The sequence below is a fragment of the Lissotriton vulgaris genome, chromosome 1_1 (genome assembly GCF_964263255.1).
Source record: "Lissotriton vulgaris chromosome 1_1, aLisVul1.2, whole genome shotgun sequence".
NCBI classification, from domain to species: domain Eukaryota; kingdom Metazoa; phylum Chordata; class Amphibia; order Caudata; family Salamandridae; genus Lissotriton; species Lissotriton vulgaris.
Window position 1 is genome coordinate 1,268,168,993 of NC_141685.1, and position 18,291 is coordinate 1,268,187,283.

General features: G+C 44.6%; 1 protein-coding gene across 1 annotated transcript in view; it reads right to left on the reverse strand.

Annotated features, from left to right (window-relative positions):
• RAPGEF3 (Rap guanine nucleotide exchange factor 3) overlaps positions 1 to 18,291 on the reverse strand; it is a 977,833-nt gene that overhangs the window by 127,299 nt on the left and 832,243 nt on the right. Inside the window, exons 22-23 of the mRNA XM_086964721.1 lie at positions 15,302 to 15,352; positions 1,840 to 1,927 (exon numbers count right to left, since the gene is read on the reverse strand). Coding sequence (XP_086820847.1) covers positions 1,840 to 1,927; positions 15,302 to 15,352 — 139 coding nt within the window. The remainder of the gene's footprint in view (positions 1 to 1,839; positions 1,928 to 15,301; positions 15,353 to 18,291) is intronic.

The following is an 18,291-nucleotide window of genomic DNA, read 5'->3' on the forward strand; positions in this document are numbered from 1 at the left end:
TTAATATGCCACTCAAACACACATCAACATGTATGTGGACCATAAATTGACTTTCATTATAATTCAGAAGCAGAGAGCTCGTATTACCAGCACCCAATTGTACACATATTAAAGAACATGCGGACTAGAGTTTTCCATCAGATAGACCTGAATAACAGAAACCACACATTTGTGGGCATTATTTCTTGTTTGACACATGATTTTTTTTTCATTATTAGACCTCTCATTGTATACACCTAGGTGGGAGCAACCATTTTCCGTACCATTTCATGTAGATTACACAACTTTTCATTTTATTGTTAGATATGAAATCATATATTCCTAGGTGGGAGCACTCACATTTTCATACCACTTCACGTAGATTACACACGAATATCGAGGAAACAAACATGAATGATTACATGAAAAGTGCGATACTCGTTAGCAAGATGACAATGACAAAAGGTTCGTATTAGAGTTGAGCTTCAGTGTTTCACACTGATTTTATACACCATGAACTCTGAATGGCGCAAATATGTTTAAATGGAGTAATTGATGCATCATTGTAACAGCTTATGAATGAATTAATGATGTTTATCTAGAATGTATTTGAAACTTTTGAAGTTGCTATTGAGCTATGCTAATTAAACATATGATTGAGCATATGAAATTTTAAGCAACAGATTTTACAACTGATCACTCAATGAAAATGTATATTTGACGAGATAATATGATATTTCTTTTTAATATGTGTGTTCGAATATAAGTTTTCTTTCATTCCGCAGCATACAATGAACTCCTGATGAAAGACCTATGGTTCTCAATGCATTGCGGATCTTTACATCGGGATGGAGATTCTTTTCGCATATTTACAATGAACTTTGTTGACTACAACAGATAAAAAGATAAATGGATAATGAACAAGTAGAATTTATGAATATAAGTTTTTGATAAAGCAAACTACTAATTCACTTTTTTAATCTAATGAAACAAGTGTTGACTCATAATTTGGAACTAAAAGGCTGTGCAATGGGGACACTGCACCAGCACGGTACAGTGCATGATTGACACGTCGAGTGCACATTCAGGTTCAGTGAGAGTACCCCATCTGCATGCAAACACTTTACCTAATAATTATTTTTGATTAATAGGAGAGTGCACCGATCAAATCTACTGTTTGGGAGTATGTCAATAAAGTGATTATTGAATTGACAAAAATATTATGTTCCTTTATAACTAGTGAATTTTGTTTCTGTTGACAATGCTTTTGACTGGTGGTATGTTCAAATTAAAATAGTAAATTAAAATCTTTAGCTTTCTTTCCTTAACTTCACATACCATGACAGACACATAAACATACCCTTCATCCATATTATATGATTTAAAAAACCTATGCTTAAATTTCATTTTTAAAATGGCCACTGCAGCTCTATCCCTTATCCTGTGTCCCTGGTCTCGAACATATCACCTATATCTCCTAGTGAACTCCATTGCTAATGTGTCAGTTATAACTCTAATATCATTTACCGATCTCTTGCAGTATGCTACAGACATTGAACTTGTTTTATGTGGCATGTTATCCACGCTCCCACTGTCTACTGAACATGACAAATGTGGTGCATTTTGCATCTCAAACCACTAGTTCATTTAAAACTGGGCGGTCTAACATGGACCTAAGGTCTGGAGTTATGTCAGATTTTCAAAATAAAAGTAGCTTTTTGAATGGATCATGTTTAGATTAATTGTATGCAAATTTATGTCAGGTTGTTATCCTTGAAATCTGGCAGTAATTTCAACCCTACAGCGATGCAATTTAACTCACTTGATTTCTGTTTTTTCACATGTAACCACAACACATACCTTTCAGGAAGAGAGGAATAAAAGGAATGATGGGTGGGCTGAGCTTTGCAATGGCCAGTCTGTAAGATCTATGATTCCACGATGGATCCTGTGGAATAAAATATTAACATATAAGCAATCTTTCAATAGTGTAAAAATGTAGATCAGAGAGCAATTAGTACGCATTAAATATTTCTTCTGGGGCAGTGCTCTGCTCAGATGCAGTAAAATCTTATTTAGCAGTTGATCAATGAAATCAAACTTTACCATAAATAGGCCTTGCTCTATTTTTTGTCACTACCATCTCCTCTCTTCTGTAGAGTGAGGAAGGCCTAGTGGTTATTCGCAAAACATAAGGGCGTAATCCAAATATCATGCTCAACAGCAAAAGCTACATTCTGTTGGGAAGGGGCTCGAAGATATATTAACCCGTAAGCCAAAGGCTAAGAGAAATTTACTCCAAGTGCCTATTTTGCAGATAAGGTGCACTGCCCTGGATTGCATCGATGCACAACTTTATCTAGGTAATTCAGCATTAGGAGCTGTGCCCAGCAAGTGGGAGCAATGCCGGCTCCTGGTGTATGCAGGGAACCAGCTGTGGCGTGGGGGCCTTAAAGTTCCAACTTCTACCCCAGAGAGTATGGTGGGTTCCCTAGGTGAGCACCTGGTATCCACATTTTACTGTGTAGGGCCCCAGGGGACGGGCTCCTCTGGGGCAGACATTGGTACAGGGAGAGGGGCTGCATCCTCGTCCCTTTTATTTAAATGAGTGTTCACGGGGAGGACTGTGTGGTCCTCCTTTCCTTAAAAAATACATGGCCCTGGGGATGGGGTCCCCAGGGCCTAAAGAGACTTGGTGAGAGGAGCAACACAGCCCCTCTCTCATCCTTAAAAAAAGGCCCTGAGGGTTAGAGCCCCAAGGGCCTATTAAGGCTTGGGCGGCCCATGAAAACTTTATTTAAATAAGTGGCCCTGGGCAATGGGGTCCTTGGGTAAATAACTGCTTTGGCCCCTTCCCTCAATATTTTTAGAAAAGGCCCTAGGGGATGGGGTCCTTGTGGCCTAACAACGTTTAGGGAACTGGGCAGCGCTGCCCCTCCCCTTAAATAAAAAAACTAGCAGCCCTGGGGGATGGGTTCCTCACCGCCTTACAAGATTTGATGAAAGGAACCTCACACCCATTGCGCCTTTTTTACTTGTATGTAAGGCCCTTGGTGATGGGGTTCCCAGGACCTAAAAAGTCTTGTGGAGGGGACATCCTTCTCCTTTAATAAGAAAAAGGCCCTGGATGATGGAGTCCAGAGTGCCAGGCCTTGTGGCCAACCCCCCTTCTGAGCCCAACCAAGGGTTGTGCACAGTGTTGGGATGGCTGCTTACGAAGGGTTGGCCGCAGGCCTTGGGGCTAACCCCCTGCTGTGCACGACCTCTGGCTCAGTGCAGTGTGGGACTGGTTGACTTTACAGGAGTTAGCCATAGGGCTTGGCCACAGGTCAGGCCTTGGGGCCAACCCCCACACTGTGCATAGCGTGGGGTTGGCTACATGTGGGTGTTGGTTGCAGGGTCTAGTCAGGGGGCCAGTGGCAGTTACTTTTTTGTATGGTAATTAAATATTACTTTATGTTTAAAAAAAATAGAAATTCACTGAACAAAGGTTAAAGTAACATTATATATAGTTACATGAGTTTGCCAGTGACAACATTAAACTTTTGAACTAAAACACAGATGTCATCAATAATGTCATTTAAGATTTCATCAGTGATGTCATAAATGTCATAGAACATATCATGAGTGGTGTCATATGTGAGGTCACCACCAGTGCATGGAGGGGGTTAAAGTTATAATTAGCTCTGCTAACTATAAATGGGGGATTTCTGTGTTTTTTTTGCTTTTTCTTGTTAAAACATTAATATGGTTACTGACAAATTCACCAAACTGTTACTCTAAACTTTCCTTATATTTTTATATTTTTTTAAGTGGTTTAACGCTGATTGTAAATAAGGCAAAGCCCCTATCGCCACCACAACGTCAGAAAAAGTGATGTTGTAGTAGCGATAGGGACTTGTAAATATGCCCCTTAGTTCATAAAGTCCAAGGGGCCATCATCAGTCAGGCCCACCCTTCACCCAAACTAACCTGGGACTCTCCGCTCCCCCTGTATCCACACCCATCACTCCTCTACCTCAGCAGTCCACCAGTCCCATATCATTGCAAACTTCTGGGGGCAACCGCATGACCGGTAAAATTGTTTCTGCACCCACCAGCAGTAGTCCATAAAGAATTTACAGCCCTGCAATGTCAGAGGCACTGCACAGCCCCAGTACCACACCATGTCCCTCCAAGCCACTGCCAATGCCACATTGCAGAGTAGAAGCGTATACATATCCAGTGTCACCTCTCCCCAGGTGCATAGAGGTAGGTGGAGTCGATTTCAGGGGGTACATCTTCAGGGTTCAATGTTGTGATGAGGCCAAGGTTCAAAGTACTATCGGCAGTAGTTCTGCAAATGCCTGGGTTTTACCTTTAGCAGAGTACTTGTGAGATTGTAGCTGTGCGCGCTCCTGTGAAGGTAGGCCACCTGTAAACAGGCTGCACAGGGGGATTGGGGTCCAAGAACTACTAAACAGAGGATTTCGTTGTAATGTGTCTTGGAGCAAGGGGACACAACTGTCAGGGTTTAGCCTAGGCGCCTGCCTGAACTACAATTCCCAGGTGAAATATGCTCCGACTACATTTCCCATGAGCCCCTGCTTGCTGGCTGATTTAGCGCCGCACGGCCAGTAGGGAAGTGTTCGTGATTTTGTTGGAATTCAGCAGGATGGCTGCTCTCGTTTCCGGAGGTTCCTGGTAGCGTTGTCGGAGGAGCGCCTGCAGTTCTCGGCGTCCTGCTTGGGTATCGTTACTACTTTCGTGACTCAGTGCACATTGTTTTGTTTTGAGGAGCGGCTCGCTATTGAACCGTCTAGCCAGCCAGCCTTGTATCCCGTTTTGGGTAGAGCTACTTCCCTTTCGTCTTGTTTGAGGGGGAACTATATTGTTTCATTATCCTGGATTCAGATTGTTTTTTGATGCAAGTGGCGGAATGCTGGGGGAGCCCTCCGCATTGCCGTCATGAAGACATGACGTATTGTTCAAACACCTTGTTGCTGGAATACAATTGCCAAAGCGGACGGCAGTGGTATTGGCACTACGCCCTACCTTGTTTGGTTTGACTTTGGACTCGGAGGATTGTTTATTGCAAGTACGGGGTAGATGACGGAATCTGCACCGGTTGCTTTGTGAACGTATTCAGGCCTCTCCTTATGTTTCGTGCTCCTTATTTCTTTTGTTGGATTAGAAGCTGATATAGTCAAGACTCGATTGACTGTACGGATGATTTTATATGGGAAACATCCTTTACAACGCAACTTTTACCACCCAGTGCCTTTACGACGCAACTTTTACAACGCAAACCATTACAACGCATTGCGCTGGGGGGCGCTCTAGGATAGGGAATAGGTTTAATTTACTATCCAACACCTTCCCTACTATCCACGGGGACTGGAGTTGGAATAGTAAATTAAACTATTCACTAACCAGCGCCCCAAAGCATGATGCGTTGTAAAGGCATGCGTTGCAAAAACTGCGTTGTAAAGGCATGCGTGGTAAAAGCATGCGTTGGAATGTCATACATCCGTTTTATATGTTTGAGTGGTTACACTATTAGGGGTACATTATTTGCCTTAGCAGCACATACATAGGGCAGTGTTGCGATGGATGCAGTGCAAGCTAGCAGGGTTTATTGTGTTGTTTAGGGAAGGAAGGCGCAAGGAGAGAACCGTTGCCTGGATGCTAAGAATCATAGACAGCACAGGTGACACACCATCCCTTAGCGAGAAATTAATGAGAGTAGGATAAAGGAAATGTACTAATCTATGTGTTTTGTTTTACAGCTTCCCTTTCCTGCTGTCCCTTCCTTTCCCTTCCCGTGTTTTTTCCCTTAGGGTTTTTTTTCCCTCACCGTATCGCTCGAATACCCTGTGTTTATATGTTCAGGGTGTTTGGGAGGTCCGGAGGTGGAGCTTATCACTGCGTGCAAATCCTGCAGAGTGCCTTTCCTGACAGAATCACGAACCCAAGAATTTCACTCTGCCCGGTTCGTCCAGAGTGATAATGGCTACCATGGAGGATGTATTGCATGCTTTGGTCCTGGTTCAGCAGGAGATGGCCTCATCTAAAGCCGAGACTTCAACCTTAAGAGATAAGGTAGAACAGTTGTCTAGGAATCCCTTTAACGCCTCTTCTCCTGCATCTACCATACAGGTGACGGTGCGTCCACCCATTCCTTTGGCCAATCCCGAGAGATTCTCAGGCGATACTCGTAAGACACAGGTTTTTCTAACTCAGATATTGCTCCATTTTTTGTGTAAACAGGCTTCGTTCCCTACTAATCACTCAAGGGTGGCTTTCACCACCATATCGGTAGGGGACGCAGCCAATTGGGCTGTGCCATAAGTCAAAAACAACGACGCCATTTTGTCAGATTGGTCTGCCTTTAGGGCAGAAATCGAGAAGGTCTTTGATCGCAGGGCAACAACTTTTAGCGTGGAAAGGACCTTCTAGAATTAAGGCAGGGTAAAAGCAAGCTAATAACCTATTTGACCACTTTTAACAGACTGGTGGCTGAGGCTGAATGGCCAGAAGAGAAAATAATGTCCCTTTTCTATCAGGGGTTAAAGGAGGATCTGAAAGATGTTGTGGCTCAAGTAGACCCTCAGCCGAAAACATGTGTGGACATGATTAATCTTGCATTAAGATTGGATAGTCGTATGACTGAGAGAGGGGGTAACAGGAGAAGATGGGATAGGAGTTTGTTCAGTTATGACCGTTCCACTCGTAAGACCTCTGGGGGGATAGAAAGCAGTCCTGAACCTATGGAGATAGGAGCACTCCGAGCGCCGTTATCCAAAGAAGAGAGAGAAGTCAGGAGAACACAGGGACTATGCATGTACTGCGGGAAGAAGGGGCATTACGTTAGAGAATGCCCCTCCAAACCCAAGTCATCCGGTGTTAATAGATTCAAGAGAGTAGCTGTTTCATCCATAGTGCCTGAAGTGGAACAGCGTGAGAACCAGAGATCAAGGTCTGAAGGCTGACAGGAATGGAAACTCACCTCGCTATCCACTATTGGGATAGGTGAAACCGAGTCACATCTTGTCATAGGAATGACGCTCGAATGTAAACATGAGCTCCATCAGGTATTGGTTATGTTGGACTCCGGAGCAACAGGCAATTTCATAGACGATGGTCTGGTGTCTCGCCTGGCCTTACCACGTATTCCGAGAGAGAATCCTGAGGAAGTCTTAGCAGTAGATGGGCAGCCTTTGAAATCAGGCCACATAATGGAAAGAACTAGTGAGGTAGGCCTATCTGTCGTTGTGCAAGGGAACATACACTCTGAGCTTTTGACTCTTAACATCATAGCAGCACCTCAGTATGAGGTAATCTTAGGCATGCCCTGGTTAAGTCGTCATAATCCTGTGGTCAACTGGAGGACTAAGACGTTCCGATTCTTGCCCGAGTACTGCCAGGATCATATGGTGCCTGGTCCATCTGCTCATGTTGCTGTTTTAACCACCCCTTATTTGGCAGCTACGGCAGTAGAAACAAACGTTCAACTCCCCGATGAATACAGTCTCTACAGAGATGTGTTCAGTGAAGTCAAAGCCGAAACCCTACCCCCACACAGGGAGTACGATTGTCGTATAGATTTGGTGGAAGGGGCTACAATTCCTACTTGTAGAGTGTACGCATTGTCAGTACCAGAAACTACTGATTTGAAGCAATACATTGATCACTACCTTAGCTTGGGGTTTATCAGACCTTCCCGCTCCCCTGCAGCCTCCCCTCTGTTCTTTATTGCGAAAGCCAGTGGGGACCTACGAGCTTGTGTGGACTATCGCGTCTTGAACAAAAACACTGTACGCAACCGTTATCCTCTCCCCCTCATCTCTGTTTTGCTCGACCAGGTGAGGGAAGCAAAGATCTATACTTGTTTGGATTTACGGGGGGCTTATCACCTGGTCGGAGTACGCGAGGGGGATGAGTGGGAGACGGCGTTCAAGACGCGATATGGTCTCTACGAGTATCTGGTGATGCCCTTTGGGCTTTGTAATGCCCCGGCGGCTTTCCAATTTTTTATCAATGATGTTTTGAAGGATTACGTGGACCGCTTTGTGGTGGTGTATATCGATGATATACTGATATACTCACAGGACGAATCCTGTCATACAGAACAAGTGAGAAAAGTTTTGGCGAAGTTGAGAGAACATAGTTTATATGTGAAGTTGTGCAAGTGTGAGTTTGCAGTACACAACGTGGAGTTCTTGGGGGTGAACCTCAGTCCTAAGGGTTTACAGATGTCAGATCATAAGGTCCAGGCGGTTCAGGAGTGGCCAGCCCCAAAGAACGTGCGGGAGGTGCAGAGTTTTTTGGGGTTAGCCAATTATTACCGCCGTTTCATAGTAGTTTTCCCAAGCGGCTGTCCCAATAACTAGGTTGTTGAAAAAAGGGGTACCGTTTGTATGGACCAGAGAGGCCGATGTGGCTTTCAAGACTTTGAAAAGAGCATTCATTACGGCTCCGGTGTTGGCACACCCTGTAGTAGAACATCCCTTTGTGGTGGAGGCCGATGCTTTGGAGAAAGCGATAGGGGCGGTATTGTCTCAGAGAGATCCACTCACTGGTCAACTCCATCCTGTAGCATACTTGTCTAGGAAGTTGAGCCCTGCTGAGAACAACTACACCATAGCAGAGAAAGAACTTTTAGCTATAAAGCATGCTTTTCAGGAGTGGAGGCAATACCTGTGGGGGGCTTGTCACGCTGTGACAGTATACACCGACCACAGAAATCTCCAGTATATGACATCGGCTAGGCATTTGACGCAAAGACAAATGCGTTGGATGCTTTTATTTGCAGAGTATAACTTGTGGTGACCTTTAGACCTGGCATAGACAACAGGAAAGCAGACGCATTGTCCAGACAAGTGGTGCCAGCTGAGCAACAGGAAGAAGTCCCTCATGCCATTATCCCCGCAGCGAAGGTGTTGTGTGTGGTTCGTGCGGAGAGTTTCTAGGAAGAGGTTAAGTGCTCCAGGTCCTTGATGGCCTGGGAACAATGAGCTGCCAGCAAACCCGGTAGGGTGGTGAGACAAGGGCTGCCTTTCCAGGGAGGGTGTCTGTACCTGCCCACTATTGAGATACAGAAAAAGGCTTTTGCTTGGTGTCATGTAGTGCCTATGGCGGGTTATCCAGGAATTACCAAAACAGTGAGTCTGCTTCGAAGGAATTTTTGGTGGGACTCCTTGGTTAAAGATGCTACTCAGTGGGTGAGGTGTTGTGAGAAGTGTGCTAGAGCAAAGGGGGAGAACACAAGGATGAAAGGCCAACTAATGACCATGCCCACGCCTGCTCGCCCGTGGCAGAACATAAGCCTGGATTTTATGACAGGTTGGCCCTTGGATCAGGGGTGTTCGGCTATTTTGGTGGTGGGGGATAATCTAACTAAGATGGGCCATTTTATACCATGTAAGAATCTTACCACGGCAGGCCAAACCGCTCAATTACTGGCTTCTCAGGTCATACGGTTACACAGCATTCTTCAGGTGATAGTGTCTTATAGGGGGCCACAGTTTGTTGCTCGTTTTTTGAGAATGCGGTGTAAGGCTTTGGGTATTGAATCGGCTCTTTCAACGAGCTTTCACCCGCAGACCGATGGGCAGACAGAAAGGCTGAATCAGACCTTAAAGAAATACCTGCGGTGTTATTCTAAGGAAGCGCATGAATCATGGGTGGATTTGTTATGGATGGCTGAATTGGCATATAATAATGAGTGGCATAGCTCTACGGGCATGTCTCCTTTCAAGGCCAATTACGGTTATGATGCCAGCACGTTGCCCATCAACATCCGTTCGGAAGTAGGCAATCAGCCCAATGTGATGACACACATACGTACTCTGAGGAAGGTGCATAGGGGTGTGCAGAAAGATTTGTTGAAGGCTAAAGAGGTGTATAAGCGTTGGGAGGATAAGCACCGGAATCCCGGCCCTCAGTTTATGGTGGGGGATGAGGTGTGGCTGTCCACCAGATACATCGGATTTAAGCTGAGAAGTGTATTTCATCTGCGCTTTATTGGCCCCTATCCAATAGTGAGAGAGATCAACCCTGTGGCGTACAAAATTAGGCTGCCTTGCTCTCTGAGGATCCATCCTGTGTTTCATGTAGAGTTGTTGAAGCGGGCTCTCACGTCCCAGAGGAGGGCACCCCTGCCCGTGGTATGTGACGGGGGACTTGAATACGAAATGAAGTCCGTACGTGACTCCAAGATGTGCAGGGGTGTGCTTTGGTATTTGGTTTCCTGGAAGGGTTATTCTGTGGAAGATGACTCATGGGAGCCCTGGAGTAATGTGCATGCACTGAGAGCTATAGCTTCCTTCCATCTGAGGTTTCCTTCCAAACCTGGCCCTATGAGGCGCTTGGGAGGTGGGCGTACTGTCAGGGTTTAGCCTAGGCGCCTGCCTGAACTACAATTCCCAGGTGAAATATGCTCCGACTACATTTCCCATGAGCCCCTGCTTGCTGGCTGATTTAGCGCGGCACGGCCAGTAGGGAAGTGTTCGTGATTTTGTTGGAATTCAGCGGGAGCGGCTACTCTCGTTTCCGGAGGTTCCTGGTAGCGTTGTCGGAGGAGCGCCTGCAGTTCTCGGCGTCCTGCTTGGGTATCATTACTACTTTCGTGACTCAGTGCATGTTGTTTTGTTTTGAGGAGTGGCTCGCTATTGAACCGTCTAGCCAGCCAACCTTGTATCCCGTTTTGGGTAGAGCTACTTCCCTTTCGTCTTGTTTGAGGGGGAACTATATTGTTTAATTATCCTGGATTCAGATTGTTTTTTGATGCAAGTGGCGGAATGCTGGGGGAGCACTCCGCATTGCCGTCATGAAGGCATGACGTATTGTTCAAACACCTTGTTGATGGAATACAATTGCCAAAGCGGACGGCAGTGGTATCGGCACTACGCCCTACTGTGTTTGGTTTGACTTTGGACTCGGAGGATTGTTTATTGCAAGTACGGGGTAGATGACGGAATCTGCACCGGTTGCTTTGTGAACATATTCAGGCCTCTCCTTATGTTTCGTGCTCCTTATTTCTTTTGTTGGATTAGAAGCTGATATAGTCAAGACTCGTTTGACTGTACGGATGGTTTTATATGTTTGAGTGGTTACTCTATTAGGGGTTTGTTATTTGCCTTAGCAGCACATACATAAGGCAGTGTTGCGATGGATGCAGTGCAAGCTAACAGGGTTTCTTGTGTTGTTTAGAGAAGGAAGGCGCAAGGAGATAACCGTCGCTTGGATGCTAAGAATCATAGACAGCACAGGTGACACACCATCCCTTAGCGAGAAATTAATGAGAGTAGGATAAAAGGAAATATACTAATCTATGTGTTTGGTTTTACAGCTTCCTTTCCCTGCTGTCCCTTCCTTTTCCTTCCCGGGTTTTTCCCCTTAGGGTTTTTTTCCCTCACCGTATTGCTCGAATACCCTGTGTTTATATGTTCAGGGTGTTTGGGAGGTCCGGAGGTGGAGCTTATCACTGCGTGCGAATCCTGCAGAGTGCCTAACCTGACAACAGCAGGTTATTTGGTTCCCAGGTCAGGCAGCACGGTGCAGAGTGGTTAGGGTGGCCGGGCTGGTGCACAAAGATGCTCCTTGCGGTTCGAGACAAACACTGGCAGGGGCAAAATCAGGACAGCTGGGCCACTCATGCAGTGGGTCTCAGTGATTCTGTCATCCCTCGATGGCTGCTTAGTCATGATGCAGTGTGAATCCAGACCGGACTCTCACTGTTGGTGTTTGGTGCAGCGTGTCCAGTACCCTGAGAATTTTAGTGCTGCATGGCTCATGTTGGTCCTGGTGTCTTCACACTTGGTGGGAGGCAGATCTGACCTTCAAGAGCACATGCCCACCTTTAGGGTGTCTACACCCTCTATATTACTACTTGCGGTGGGAAGTGGACCTAACACTGGCCCTGGAATGCAAATTCCATCCAAAAGAAGATGGAGGAACATGAAAAGTGGGGTCCGCATCAGCTAGTGCACCTTAGGGGTGTTGCTGGCTTGATGTAGTCCCACCTCCTAATTCTTACCAATTTTCCACAAAGAAGTGGGGTCAGGACAGGGGGGGGTGGGCATCCCCACTATTTGGGGAGACCTGGGTTACATAACAAAGGCAGTTTCCCACCCTGGAATGCACATCCTGCATGGAGGAGGTGTAAACACCTCTGCCCAGAGTGTGCTTTGTTCCTGGCCTCCAAGAGCACAAGCTGTCATTTCAGGAGGTCAGAAATATGTCTAGGTTGGCAGGCTGATTGAGACCAGTCACTCAACTCACTAGCAGTCAGTAGGTTTTCAAGGGGCACCTCTAAGGTGCCCTATGGGTGGGCTTCTTAAGAAATCTAGCACTGGCATCAGTGTGGGCTTATGAAGATGAGACGTTTGGTATGAAAAAATGTCATCCATGGCAGCTATGAGGGCAGTCTCTGTGCAGTGGTTGCTGCGGAATCAGGATTGAGAGTGGTCTAGGATGTTGTTGGTTTCTATGAAGTGTGTTAGCTGGGTGTTGTCGACTATCTTGCTGACTTTGGCAGCGAAGGAGAGAAGATAGATGGGCCTGTAGTTCTTGAGGTCAGTCAGGTATGCAGAGGGCTTCTTGAGGAGGTGTTTGACTTTGGAGAATTTCCTGCCATCGGGGAATGTGGCTGTTTCAAGGGTGCATTTGATTTTCCGTTGTAGTTTGAGTGCAATGGTGATGGCGCCCAGTAGAAGATGTGCTGCGGGCAGAGGTCAGTGGATGCTCCGGAGTAGATGCTTTTATTAGTATTTGCGGTGTCTTCTGTGGTGGCAGGGGTCTAGGTGAGGAGAGTTGGCTGGGTGGCATCGCTGGTAGAGGGTTTATGGTTGGTGCAGTGGTCTCGATTGTCAAAGTTGTCTTAGAGCATCCTCATCTTGTAGTGGAAGAAGGAGCTGAGTTTGTTGCAGAGGTCTAGGGAGGGAGGGATGTCAAGAGTTTCACTGTGGGGTTTGGTGAATTCTTGCATGATGGCGAAGAGTTCCTTGGAGTTGTGGGAATTGGAGAGGATTCTGTCCTGAATTAAGTTTCTCTTAGTTGATTTGATGAGTTGGTGGTGTGCTGTGGTGGCGGCCTTGTAGGCGGAGCATGCTTCTGAGGTTTTGCTTTTCTCCTTGCTTTCTCCAGTAGTTGGCACAAACGCTTGGATTCTCAGGGGTTTGGGTACGCTGCCGTCTGGTGGGTGGCTGTCTGGGTCTGGAGGTGAGTGAAGGTGCGGTGGCAGTGTGAGAGAGCAGCTGAGAGGTGGAAGCGGGATCATGTTGGGGGAGGGGGCTATGGGGGCAGCAGCAGCGGGAAGAAAGGCAAAAGGCAAGCAAAGCAGAGGTAAACAAAGAAATAGGCAAAAAAGGCAGATTAAAAAGGCAAAGAGAGAAAAACAGAAAAAGACAGAATAAACTGAAAAAGGCTGACAAGTGACAACCACGGACCTGACCAGCAGAAGAGCAGACTCTTCCACTGGACCACCAGAGAGGAGGCACGGGCAGGAGCCTGCAGGTGGAGGAGGGCCTCAGACCCTTACCTGGGGGCAGTGCCTAATAATAGAGCTGTGTGAGGGGAGAGCAGTTACCCTGACCAATTGGTCAGAGATGTTGCTCACCTTGTTGCGCAGTGCCACCATTAAGTAGGAGTTGGAGGGAGGCAGAGCTGCTGGGAAGATGGAGGCGGGAGCGGGAACACACTGGCGGGAAGGGGCTGTGGGGGCAGCAGCGGCAGGAAGAAAGGTGAAAGGCAAGAAAAACAGAGGCAAACAGAAAAATGGGCTAAAAAGGCAAAAACAGAAAAAGCAGAATAAACAGAAAAAGGTTCACAACCACAGAGCAGACCAGCAGAAGAGCATGCTCTTCCACTGGACCACCAAGGATGAGAGCCTGGAACACCAACCTGGGTCACCAGAAGGCGCTGGGGGCAGTGCCTTAAAGATGTAATTGCGCAAGGGGAAAGCATTTAGCCTGACCAGGAGGGCAGAGGTCTTGCCTGACATAGCTACCTGCTCCTAACTGGAAATTAAAGCTTATTAAATGTAATAAGGAATCCTCAATGTTAACCTACGGGAGGGGTGGGCCTCACAGGAGCGATAAACAAGTTTAGGTTTTTTTCACTCTAAAGACATGTAAAACTCAAAAGTACATGTCCAACCATTTAATTACACAGCACCTTTACAGGTAACATATATGAAATAAAATAGGAGTTTAAGGCTTGGCAGAGGGGTTTAATTGCCAAGTCGACATGGCAGTTTAACACTGCATTCAGGCTGGAATGGCAGTTCTGGGACATATCTTGAAAGGCTACTTAGGTGGATGGCTCAACAAATGCTGCAGGCCTACCGGTATCATTTAATTTAAACCACCTTATAATGGACTTACAAGTAAATTAAATATGCTAATTGTATATAAGCCAATGTAACCATGTTTAAGGGGAGTGAGTACAAGCTCTTTAGCACTGGTTAGCAGTGGTGAAGTGCACAGAACCCTAAGGCCAACAGAAATATGTTCCACAAAATGGACAAGGAGAGGCAAAAAAGTTTTGGGGAAGACCACCCTAAGGCTGACAGGTCTAACACATATGAGATAAATTTCATAAACGTAATCTAAATGGAAATCATTTATCCAGTCACAAGTAATGCTGGAAATCTATCATGACTGTGCCCCTCATAGGCCAACATTAGACATCCATCAATAACAACTGAATTATTTATTTATTTTTAGACCTATGGAATATATGAAATGCTGAGTCATTGGTAAACTTTTAATACTAGAATTCCTCATTGTGCACACAGACCTCTGAAGAAAGTGTATTAAACCTGTGTTCTATGAGACTCGTGTGGCCCTAGCACAACCTCTGATACAGCTGTCTCTGCCCCTAAATGCATAGTCTACTCTCATTCTTACTCTCAACAATTCATAATTTTAGATCTCAAATATAAAAAACAGAACTGTATAAAGACAGCATAGAATGCATGAAGCAACACGCTTTCCCTTAATAAGAACCTCACAACAGCATGGTGTTAAAGGCAGTTAAGAGTACAATGTTGCCTACAAGTAGATAAAGTGTCAGTATTATACACATTTATTTATAACACAAATGAAAATTCCTAATATGCGGCACTCTCCTAACAGCTCTGAATTTTGAAGGTTTCTGATTTCTGGTCTTTTATGATTTGTGGATCTTCTGACACTTCCATATATAGATTTAATCTGATTAGAGAAATTGCTGACCTAGGGCTTCTCACTGTGCTCCTGAGTTAATTGTGGCTGGTTCTTCTATAATTTTCTAATTGAGGTACTAGTGGAACACAAAAGGCAAATAATGAGAGACTCACCAGGAGACGTTCAAACGCACAGTACAACTTTCTGCTTTTGTGAGGCAGGGTCTGAAAGAAAGCATAAAACAGACATTTTAATGCTGGAGAAATCACTGTGTGAAGAGTTATAGTAGATTGCATATTAGATATTTTGTGAATCAAGTATGTCTACTGGAAGCTAAAGGGATAAACAGAGTCAAGCAGTACCTGCCATAAATGATAGCATACTAATACCAAATGTGATCTCCATGATATCTGCCTTAAACTCATATTCAAACAGAGAGTAACAACACAAAGAAGCATAATTCTAAAGTGAGTAAGTTTAGTTAGTCATAAAAAGCAGAGGTAGCCTCCCAATGCATTTGCAGTCTACTTATTTAGGGCTTTTTGTGAGTGCAATCCACTTATGTGTGATATTTTCAGTTCCTGAATATGTGTCATATCTTGTAGTGTAGTTCCTATGTCCCTTATAGGCTCTGCGATTTGGAATAATATACACTACAGATTTCACATAGGACTGAGGTCAGTATGTCTCTATCAACTACATTAAAGCTAATTACTTGTGTGTGCCAGCTAACTCAGAGGTCACTAGAAACTTTTCAAATGAACAAGAAGGGATTAGTTTCTGACAACAGCATAAACATGACAACTTTGTTTCCCTTTGAGTGGGAACAATATCTTCAGAGTCGTGGAAATAATAGATTACAGTTTCACTCAGTCAATCGTGCATGCTTAGAGATGGGCATTTCAGTAAAAGGGTTTATTGAACAGTCTTATTTCCCATGCAAGAGATATAAACTGCTACATAGTAAGACAGAATGCGAAGTATAATGCGTACATCGTTAGCAGTAATATAAAATAATACAGCAATAGCATTGTCTGTAGCTATGACATATATAAAAATACATACATAAATAACACAGGCTAAAATACTCAACTGGTTCTTCTAAAATAATCCTACCGCAGTGTACCTAACCTAAGTGTAGTATGAGAGAAGAAGTAGGTGCTGTTTAGTTTTGCCAAGAGTTGCCGAACGTTTCTCTAGGTTCTAATCAGCTCCATACCTTATAATGATAGAGGTTGGTATCTCTTTCCCGGGACTCAATCTCTAACACCCCACAAGGGGAGTCAGAAACACTGGAGCTGGATTCTCTGCGAGGAGGGTGGCAGTGTCTGGTCAGTGCGTCAGTTGGGGACTTGACTTCCTTCAGGACTTGTTGAGGCGAGCCGCGTGGTGCAAGTAGGAAGCCAAACCGCACCATGCCTTGCCATAGCAAGTGAAGGTATATTTATACCTTGAAGGTGTTTAGGAATGCCAGTATTGACGTACAAGTCGGGCATAAGAACCTCATTAATGAACCCCTAAGGAATAGATGTTCATGCATAATAAATGAGTTAATGGAGAAATCAATATCCAGGCAAGGGGAAGTCCTAAAGGCATAAGAGTCTGGTTTTCCAAGAACTCGTTGTGACGAAGAGGATCGGATGTAGTTGACCATGCCTGTTTATGGTTAGCATGAGTAATGCCTAAATAAGGGCTAGATTTCTATGCCTAAATAAGGGCAATGTGAATACCACCTATATAAGGACATGAATCGGGAAATCTATATACAGTATCTAAATCGACACACATCACCCACTCCACTTTCGCATGAACTACATTACTAAATCCTAAACATGTTTATCATATCTAAAATATATCTACACACGAAGTACTGAAGACATGTCAAAAACATATTTCTAAAAAAATGCATTTCAAAGTGTTGCTGTACATATTAAAGCAAGGTTTCTTTCTAAGCATATGTTTTACATGTGAATGCTAACTGAATGAGTCATAAAAATATACATTTATGAAATGGCTTGTAAATACAGAACAGAAAGGTCCGAAACCATTTCATGTCAGATTACATAAAACTGTTTGTATTTGGACAAGGTCATATATTGTCTCTGGAAGTTTTCAAAGAATTCTATTCTCTATGAATAGTTCTACTATAAGCAGATTACTTGTGCCAAAAATGAAAAATACAAATTTGGAGAAAACAAAATATTCATAGAAAAAAGTTCTAAAGTTTGTACCTTTTTTTTGAAAAATGAAGGTCAAATTCAGAGTTTCTCAGTACACTGTGTGCCAAAATCAAAAGTCAGTGTTAGTGCTTGGAGAAAACATGAAATCTTCTATTTCTGTAGACAAAAAATCATCTACAGTTGTAGGTGAAAGTAGGAATACCTTGTTTAGAAGATTAACCGCACATAGATGAGAACTATCACCGTCAGCATTGGTCGCATCAGCAATGCTCGAATCGGATGTTACCTGCGCGCCTGTTGACACCTCTCATACCTCAGCAGTTGCAATTTGCAATTGTGAGATCTCAATTAATGCCGTCATCAGGATTGGTAGCCGCTGGGGATGACACAGAGCATGGGCCGTTACAGGGTCCAGCAGAGTATCGACATCCATAGGCATGACTGATAGGAGTGTTAGACAGATGATTGTCTAGCATGCATTCTTCTCCGTAAAGCAGACAGCATAGAACAGGTAAAATGCAATCTTGCCAGATTGGTCTAAATGACAGAAACCATGTGGTATTAAATTCTCGTAGACGAGGTACACCCAAAATTTGGACGATGCGCTCATGACACTTCATCTCCTACAGAGCTCTCTCCACTGTGAATTGGGTGTCGCTGGTTATTTTGCTTGCCATATCGTAACAGTAGGAGTAAAAATAGTAACCCTGCAACGAGTCCCAAAAGTAGGGGCAGTCCGCCAAACACAGAGTGCACGAAGTTTGGAATGATTCTGAGGACTGCTTGAAAAGGAGCTAACAGTCTGGAAAGCACGGTCTTAAATACATGTACAATACCGCTCGTATCAGACATGTTTAAGATACGACCTAACATTTCCGAGAAATGTATAGGGTAGTTTGTATTCAAAAGGGTATGAATCTCGGCATAAGTCCTCGCGACTTGTAGATCATAGGTCTCTTTGGCCGAGGTCAGTGGCACAGTTT